Below are 9,596 nucleotides of genomic sequence, written 5' to 3'. Positions count from 1 at the left end.
GCGGCACCGGCACCGGCACCGGGCCCGGGCCCGCCCGCCGCCCGCGCTCACCTCGCCGTCCGCCAGCAGCAGCCGCAGCTCCCGCAGGCTCTCGTTAATGCGCGCCCGCCGCCGCCTCTCCACCAGCGGCTTCCTCGTCTGCGGGGGCAAGAGGCTCGGCTCGGCTCGGCACGGCTCGGCTCGGCTCGGCACGGTCCGGCCTGGCCCGGCCCCGCTCACCTTCCTGTCCCTGCGCGCATCCAGGCGCGGCTCGTCCGCCCGCAGGGACGGCGCCATGGCGGAGCGGAGCGGAGCGGAGCCGAGCCGAGCCGAGCCGAGCCGAGCCGAGCCGAGCCGAGCCGCCTCCCCGCCCCCGCGCCGCGCGCCCGCCCCACATATAGCGCCTCATTTGCATGTCAATGAGCGCATTGGCCGCGCCGCGCGGGGCCCGGCCGCGGCCCGCGGCGAACGGGCCAATGGGCGGAGGGCGCTTTGTCCGTGCGCACCGCGGGGGCGGGGCTGCCGCCGCCATTGCGCCCCCTGCGACGCGACATGGCGGCGGAGCGCCGGGCCGAGCCTAGCCAAGCCTAGCTTAGCCGGGCCGGGCCGCACCGAACCGGCCCCCGTCGCGCCTCTCCCAGCGGGGTTGTGGCCTGGTTCTGTTCCCGCACCCGCAGCGGGTAGCGGATAAAACAAACCCGAACCGCCTCCGTGTTGTTGTTGTGTTCCGTGTGTATCGGGTGCTCGATGGGAGTGTGTCAGGGGAACTCGCGTGGGCCTCCCCGTAAGGGCAGGTGTGCCGCCGTGGGCAGCTGGCCCGTTTAAAGTTTGATTTTTTGTGCATTTTCATATTCCTTTATGTGTTTAGGAGGGGGCAGAGTGCAGGAGGGGGCAGGGAGGCGCCCAGGCCAGGCTTGAGCTCTGTGCTGGCCGGGTCCTCCAARGGGCTCGTGCGGATGGATCCCATTCCCGGCCAAAGGAGCGTGGGGGCCCCGGCGCTGCCCGTGGGCTCTGCTGTCACTGGTGGCCGTTGCCGTGGGTCCCACACAGCCCGCGTGGCGCCGCCGGCCCCGCAGGCAGCGCCGGGTTGGGAACGGGCCGCCCTGCCCGTGGCAGCGTTCGTCTGAGCTGCGGGGCGATGATGGGCCCCGTCCCTGGTCTTGGCTCGGTCGGAAGCACTCGCGGATTTAAGCCTGGGCCTTGCGGTGACGACGCCGGCTTGGAGCGCGTGCCGAGAAAGCGGGCGCCACGTCCGGATCTCCGCGTTGCCTCACGTGCGGGAACGGCAGCGCGTCCGCGGGCAACGCGAGCCGCTTCCCGGCGGGACAGGGAATTCGGGAGCGGGAAGCCGCGGTGCGCGCAGGTATCTCGACGCGGTGCCGGTGGCAGCCGCGCCGGGGCCGCCCRGGAGGCCCTGGCACCGCCGCGGCCGCCGGGACAGCCTTTGTTCCCTGTTCTTTGTGCTCCGCGCGCGGCGCTGCCGCCGTGTTCCGCATGAGGGGCAGCCCTCGGCAGCTGCTCTGGCTCCCCGGCCAGCGCGGCTGCTCCCGGCGGGAAAGGCGCCGCCGGCCCCGGCGCTCCCAGCTGCTGCTCGCTCTTCCCGAGCGTTCCCTTTTCCCTGGCGGGGTGGCAGCAGCCCCAGTTACAGCCCTTTTACCCCGTGTTGATCTGCRCTCAGTGTCTTCGGCATGTGGAGCTTACTTGGGCGATTCCCTCCAGGAAGGACCTGGATTGCTCCCACACGCCGCTCTCATCTTCCAGGTGCTGCAGTAACGTCCAGGCTCCCGTTGTGCCGATGCTCGTTGATAAACGAGGACGCCGGCGCAGAGCCGCTYGGCAGCCCCGAGACGGGAGAGCATCAGAGACTGTCCCCTGCAGCGGGGTCAGACCACACAGCTTTTTGTACAACCATTGGCAACAGATTGTGTTTTCAGAAAGATRTTTTTCCTGCTTTTTCCTTTCATCTTACAGCACAAAAGGCTCAGATTTGGGCCAAGAGTTTGCTCTATGGCTGGCACATTTCATTACCTTAAATCGAAGCAGAATTGGATGGTACCTGCGTGTGCCTGATTAGATCTGTCCTGCCGGCTGTGATGAACTCAGTGCACTGTGTAACAAGTCGTTGCTGATCTCTTCACTGATACGATTAATGCAGACTAAGCACAAACGTTCAGGTCAGGCACATAACATTTTTATCTTTAAACAAGTAGAGACACTGCATTTTGTGCCTAGCCTGGAGAGAAAAGGACAATTGTAAGGATGCAAACTACAGCCAAGCAGGGGATGTGGCAATTCTGAGGGAGCCACCTTTGTCCTAAACCCAGATCAGCTGTGTAGTGCCACTAGACATCTTGTTTAATACATGTATATATATGCACACACACACATATATATACACACACATGTACAACTATGCTTGTTAAAAACATATAGTAACATCAAATGTACATAATCTAGGTAAACTATGAACCCCATAAGAGACTGTAAGTGGGTTTTCACTTCTAAGAAAACATATTTTTTCCATATTTTCCATATTGCTTTTTGTATGTGGTCAGAAACATGCAAGCACTGTGTTTAACCTAGTGTAAATTCTGCTGATTTACACCAGACACATTGCACCCTTATGAGGCTGTAAATTCAGCCTGAAAAGAGAGAGTGGAATGTAATATGTGAGGGAGGTTTGTCTCGTGTCTTCTTCATTTCAGGGCCTGCTCCATGGCAGCTGGTGGGTGAGCAGCACAGCTGGGCTGGGATGGCTGCAGAGGGTCAGACACGGCTGCAAAGTCCAGTTTCTTTTCTGAAGTGGCTGGAACTGGTGGCAAGGTAAGTTTACACACAGCAAGCTCTTGTGCTGGGCTGGGCCTTTCTGCATTGTCCCTGAAAAACTGCACAGCAAATGAGTTAACAAACGCTGGTGACATTTGTGCTGTACATTAAAAACATATCAAATGTGTATTAAAAATGTCAGGGCGCTATGTGACCTGAGTCACTGCAGTCTGTCTGCTGTGGCCCACACCTGCCATGGGGCCTTTTGGTGCCATGTTAAACTAGCTCCATCGCATCAGGTAGAGCAGTTTGTAATCACCTCATGCATTCTAATATAAATGTCAGCTGTAATCTACAATTGAACAAGCATTTTGTAGATACCTTTTCTAAAACTTCATTGCTTGCCCCTGCCTAGTGCTTCCTGCAGGAGGTTTGGTAAAGCCTGTCTATTTATCCATGTAGTTCTTTACAGGCTTAAACCAGTACTGGGGCCTCCCAATAGCGAGGTGCATGTGTGCTGCTCCCCTCCCTGTGGATCACTGAGCCTTTCCAAAGGTGGAGAGCTCTGCAGCTGCCACACGTAATGGAACTGCAGCTAATCTAGGGGAGCAGCATGGATTTAGCTGAGATGACAGGGTCRTGGCTTTGCTGTCAGTCTGCATATATATAAATGTATATAGTGTTTATATGCAACACAACTGGTTTTGGTTCTTTGTAGATCATAGGTTCTCACTCGTGGCCCTGTGGCAGCAGGGACTAAGACATCTACTGTGGAAAACAACCCCGTAACTACAGCCGCCTGCTACATGTTTTGGAGTCACAGGTAACTTGTAACTTCTCATGGAGTGGGAGCTTCTGCCACATAACTCCCTGTCTCCCTTTTCACAGTATTGGTTCTGCTTAAACAGCCTTTTCCTCCCCGAGGAATATCCATGGAGAAATAATGCACCTCTGACATGTTTTAGGACTTCTTGTCGTTATCAACAAGTGTGGTGCCTGTTGTGTCCTTGGGCTGGAGACTGACACTATCCTCCCTTTCAGCAGGTAATCCAGGCTCTCCATGAATAACACAATTAGAGCGCAGTATAAAGACGTGACATGCATGGCCAGGCTCCCTTGGAAATGCTTGAGTGATTTCTTTCACAGGTGCTATAACATCCCGTTGCCTTTGAAGGCAAAAGTTCCTGTTAGAGATATATGTCAACCTTATAAATATTAATAGTGCATATAAATTTTGGTGGGTGTAAACTGTTAGATTAATGGCTGAATTGCTCCTTAGGCATSAGTTCAGTGTCCTCTAGTTTACGCTTACAGTAACAAATACCAACTGCTGAGGAGGCAGATCAAGCAGAGAGCTGTCTTTTCCCTGCTCCTCTCCCCATGGTCTCCTCACAAATCAGTGTGTGTTGTGGTCAGTCGCCTGCCTTGTCTCTCTTGGAAACGAGTCCATCTCACAGAACCAGGGCACAGAGGAGCCGGCCTGGGGCAGGAACAGCTGAGAGCTGCAGGCACTAAGTAAGGAGGATGAGGAAGGCTGGACGGGGAGGTCTGCAGCATTTCTCATCACACTCATCATGTTCCTTTTGGTGCTATTGATTTCTGTGTCTGTTACTCCAAGGACACCATTCGCTGTCTTGAGCTTGTCCCTCTCAAAAGCCATAAGGCTTTTCCTAAACTTCTCTTTATGAGCACAGCGTTGGCAGGAATGCTTGTGCCCATCAGCTGGGGCCCAGAAGAACAGGTCATGCCAACAACGTTACTGTTGCTGTATCCTTGTAAACAGTGATGTTTACGTCACTGGTCCTCCTCTTTTAAGATTTTTTTTTTTTATTGGTTCCTAAATGACTTCCAGGTGTCCTTGTTAATATACATTTATCTACATTTTTCTTTAGAGATGGTGCCAAAGCACAGCCCTGAGTAAGGCTGAAAGCTTTTCCTAAACGCRTGCCCTTCAGGAGATGTCCTTCCCGACCGGCGGGATCACTCCCAGCCTGTTCTTCTGTCAGCGACACTGCACGTTTGTTGACAGGACACAGGTTTTATTTTTACCAGATTAACATGTGCATAATCAGRCTCTGAACTTTGCTCTGGGGTTTTGTGAAATGCTCTAGGAAATGCTTTTATTCATAATCCCTTGCAGGTTGGTAGTGATTTGCAAAATACATATCTGTAAGTGGGGAGAATTCTGGAGGGCCTTACGTTTGTAAGGGCCTTTTTAGCAATGCCAAGATGCTTTTAACTGTCAGTTTTGGTCAACACCGTCCTTCTCTAAACCAGAATAAGAGATATTTTACAGACTGAGACYAGCAGCCTTCGCTTGAGGTGACTGTCCAGCCGTGGTCTCATGGGCTGGCTTTTGCTTGCACGGGCTGTGCAGTTGTGCTCAAGCTCCCCCTTGGCGTGGGACTTAAAGTAGAAATCAGTTGCCAGGTCATTTGCAACTATCTTGTTTTKCTAACAAATTAGAAAGGCCTTATTTTGGTTTTGGGGATTATTTGATTTTTCTTTTTCCCTAAGCCCTAGAGTAAGGGCAGCTCTGTCCTCTGCAGCACGCCGTGTTTTACAGAGCACATTAGCAGAAGGTTCGTTTGCTTGATGAATGCAGGATCCAGCTTAATAGGTTTCTGAAAATGGCTAGTTYGGGGGGAAGCCGTCTTACTGGCTTGTAGGGATTACTTGATGTTCCCTAAACTCCAATAAAACCTCAGCACAGCCATGGCTTCTGTGTCCTTGTAATTAATGGCCTGAGCAAGTGCCAGATTTGCACATACGTACAAGCAGAGCCCTCAGAATAGAGCAGTAGGACCAGATCCACTAGAGGCAAATTAATGCTGCTCTGTCAAATAAAAATCGCTATGATAGACAACCAAAAACTGTAATTACGGGGCAGCTCTGGGAGTTGAACACAAACTGAAAAGGCAGCAGCACTGAGGAAGCACAAGTGGCYTCCTTGGCTCCTGCCCCTCTCGGGGATGTGGTGGGACTCTCGGAGCTGCCTGGATCCCAGCAAGCTCCTGTGACTACAGCACTACCTCACCTGGTTGCAAATCAAAACAGTGGAATGGTAGGTAGGTAGGTAGGTAGAAGAGCTCTAGCAGGTATAAAGACTTCAAATCCAAGAGCAAATCAACTCGTCAGTCCCACACTTTGCTGCGTGCCTGGGGTCAAACCTTTCACTGCAAGACACGCGCTCAAGCAGTTGGCCAACACCAAACCACCCACTACTGCTTGTTCTTGACTTAGAATTGCTGTGAAGGCCGCTTCCTGTCTGTCACACCTGTAATTAGAGACAAGCCYGGGGCAGAAACAAGACTGATCCCTTGACGAGCTTCTCTGGAGGATCAGAAAGGATGGAGCAGGTGACTTTGGTGCAAACTCCGAGGAGGGTTTAAGCTGGGTAGAGTCAACCCTCAGCCTGGACCCTAGATGTTGATGTAAACRGTTCCACAAGGGACTTTGATCATGGAAAGCATGGGCAAAACTGCACATCTGCCACGGTCTACGTGAGCACAGATGGGGCAGGTAGGGCCCAGCTTGCTCTCTGGAGATGTTTACAAAGAGCCTTTGGTTTAATCCCCTAGGAAGGGGGGAACTTGGCAGCRTGGTGTGAGGAGTGCCAGGCTCCTGCAGGGCACGGGCACCAGCGCCTGGGCCTGGCAAACCAGTGAGGTAGCACCAGGGCAGCATCCAGGCCACAGGGCCTCTGCCAGGCTGAGGATCGACAGCCTCAGCCTGCCATAGGTCACCACATCCTGAGGGAGGGAGCCCTCCCAGGTGGCTCTTCCTTAGGGATCAAGGCATTTTGTGGTGGCACAGACTCCACGAGGTGAAGGCTCTTCTGTCTGAGTCTTTTTGTTGTTGTTACTACTTCAGTTTTACATATTCTTTTATTTCTTACGGGTTTGTGTGCAAGAGACCAGTTGAGGGATAGATGCAAGAAGACACTTAACCATCTACCATCTAAATACAGTGTCTGAAAGAACGTGAAATCTCTCGGAGGGCAGGTCTAGGAAATCCATGCGCTTAGCAAGGAGCTACCTAGAAGTTGTCACTGGGAGACCTGTATGGGTGTATCTGAAACCCTCCCTATCCTGGAGCTGCCGTAAGGACCCGCGTGAAGTGGCTCCTTCCTCCTTGGCCTGTACTGGTCTAGCAGGGGTGGGCAGGAATCCTGTCCAGAAAGGTGCTGCCTTTGCTACCACAGACTCCTCATGAGCGCAGCCCTGGGTCAAGTGGTGACTTGCTGGTGGTCAAGAGGGGAGCTGTGGGCTCAGGCCCAGGCCCCGGGTGCTGCCTGTTCGTTTTGTGTTGTGTGGCTGAGTGTTTCACCAGGACGAGGCTTTACGATGTTTGTGTTCAGGCCGGCGTGGGGAGCGCTGCTCTCGTGACGTCCTTCTCTTTGTTGTATCAATAAACGTCTTGGCACAGAGTTCAGGAGAACGAGGAAGGGATCTGGAAAGCATTTGGACTGAATTAAGAGTGTCCTGTCCCTTTCCCAAACTGACCCACTACCTGAGGCTCCCCAGAACCAGATGGGCCCCATCGTGACGTGTGACGAGCAGCTGGGCAGAGCAGGAGAAACTTGGTTTGTGGTACTGGTAGCAGATCACTGTGCCATCCTAATGTGGCCCTGTGAGCAGGACTGATGTGCCAAGGCTGCGTTGGAGCAGCTCATCAATAGTTGAGCTAACTCACCATATTATTCACTTCTACAAATTGCTGCAAATTCTCTTCTCCCTTTAGACTATCCAGAATTTTGTTTCAAGGCCTTTCTTGTGTCTTTGTGTCCTGCAGGACAAGTCCCCTGTGAAAGCAGCATCAGGCTGCCCCCAAGCTTTGGATACACCAAGTGCCAGCARAGGGGCAGGAGTGTGGGCTTGTGCCAGCTGCAAGCGCAGTAGCGGTCAGGACCTGTGGCCACGAGAAGAGGCTGAGGAAGGTAGGTCAATGTCCACACTCACAAAAATTAGAGCAATTTCATTTCCTTGTTATTATTTCCTTCCCTATTCTTTTGTTAAATTTACCTGGAGACTGGCCAATGGTCCCAGAAGCTGGAGGAGGAACAAGAGGCTGAGGAAGAGGCCAAGGCTTGCGGTGGGATTGTATCCTTAGAGGAGATGGAAAAGCAGTCCAAGGAAGCCAGCGTTTTAGTCTTACCTTTGGCCTCTTATCTGGCCCATAAACATAAGCAGATCTTAAACCTAAGCATCACAAATACGTCACCATTGCTCAGGTTCGGCATTTTCCTGTCAACTTAATTGCTTTAACCATCTTCACTTCTTTGAATGCCTTGAAATACAGTCTTTGTTTTATGGACTCTTTGCCAAGTTATTCAACTTTAACGTGGTTGGAACTGAGCTTTTCAAGTGAACCTCAAACATAGTAAAAACTTAGTTCCCTGSCCTGCTTTTTTTTTCTTTTCCCCTAGATATGAATGAGATCAACTGAACAAGGCAAGTGTGAGGGTTTTGTGCATGTCCTGCTGAACAGACCTGTCCTCAGTGGTGTGGAGCTGCTGCAATGTCCTCCTCAGGGCTAGTGACACTCCTGCTTTTCCAGGAAGGCCTGCAAAATGTTCTCACTTTCAAAATCCAGGTTGCTAGAAGAGACTTGTCTTCTAGGGGATTGTTCTCCTGGAACCTGAATGAGTTTTCATGGGGTAGCCCTATCCCCTGGGGGTAAAAAGAGACAACAGGGCTGTGCTGAGGTTGTCCTGGGGAGGCAGGTAACCCCAGGAGAGCCCTCCTGCCCCTCCACTGCCCCTCCACTGCTCATGGCCTGTCTGGGATGTGATTCATCTGGAGACACAGATAACAACCTTTGCCAGGGTAAGCAATATCTCCGTAGGGGAGCGTTTCTGGCAAATGCTCTACAGCTCTAATTAGCCTTTGATTGGTCTCCAGGGTTTGTTTGTTTGTTTGTTTTTGTTTGCACCGAGTCATCCCGCCTCTGAGATACCAGAAACGTGTTCAGCCGGAGTTCCGAGCTGCCCCTTTCCAATGCTGCTGCCAGCAGAGCCTTCCCACAAAGACAAGTGGGGTAGTTTCTGCTTTTTCAAAATGCCTATTAATGTCTGTCCCCTGGTTCAAAATCATAATGGAAGAAAACTGGGTTTGTAACACGACTCCCTTTATTCTCTGCCTTTGCCAAAGGGTGATGTAGAGGCAGTTAACTTGGTCTGTGGAATATACTGAGGAGCTGAGATGCACGAGAGAATAAGAACCGTTCCACTTTAATTTCTCCTCCCTGCTTGCTGGGAATATGGAGAGTTGGCATGTGCTTCCCTGCTGTTTGCAGAAGCATCCTGAGAAAGGATGGCAGCAGGAGAGCCTAAGGAAGTGAAGATGTCTGGAAGGGGGTCGTACATGTACCCACGTCCATGGGGTATTGGGGATACAACGAGGAGAGGAGTCATCTCTTCCAGGTTATGTGGTCTGGAGATGGGGGGGCTAAGTCCYGTGCACGGTGTCCTCAAAAGGGCAGCTGGTCTGAGCCTGGGCATTTGTGGGATGCAGGATATGAGGCTCAGGGCAGCACACGGAGCGCTGCTGGGTGCTGTGTTTGCTGTGGCCACAACTCCAACCTGCTGCCTCAGAGGCCCAGAAATGGGGGGGTTGCATTCCCTGCCACCAAGCTCTCCAAATTGTTATCTGTTGTTGCAGGAGATGACAAGAAGAAAAGAAAAAGATCACTTGTCCCTTCAGAGCTACAGAACAGACTGCAAGACCAGGCTACATCCAGGCTCAGAGATGTTGGGCCACTCTTGACTTTTAATAGCCGCATCTTGCCTCTTAGGGGACATCTCTGGAGGTCACACCAAGGAGGTGGGTTGAAGAAGTACAATGCAAATG

At 52.5% G+C, this 9,596-nt stretch overlaps 1 protein-coding gene across 1 annotated transcript in view; it reads right to left on the bottom strand.

The window, feature by feature from the left end:
• LOC112947862 (transcription cofactor HES-6-like) overlaps window positions 1-276 on the bottom strand; it is a 4,206-nt gene extending 3,930 nt beyond the window's left edge. The window contains exons 1-2 of the mRNA XM_026040020.1: window positions 220-276; window positions 52-138 (exon numbers count right to left, since the gene is read on the bottom strand). Of these exons, the coding sequence (XP_025895805.1) occupies window positions 52-138; window positions 220-276 (144 nt within the window). The remainder of the gene's footprint in view (window positions 1-51; window positions 139-219) is intronic.
• Between the last annotated feature and the right edge of the window lie 9,320 nt (window positions 277-9,596).

Source organism: Nothoprocta perdicaria, unplaced genomic scaffold (genome assembly GCF_003342845.1).
Source record: "Nothoprocta perdicaria isolate Ctin4 unplaced genomic scaffold, notPer1 scaffold_25, whole genome shotgun sequence".
Taxonomy (NCBI): Eukaryota; Metazoa; Chordata; class Aves; order Tinamiformes; family Tinamidae; genus Nothoprocta; species Nothoprocta perdicaria.
Note: the sequence above shows the minus strand (reverse complement) of the source record. Positions and strands in the feature narration are given on the sequence as shown.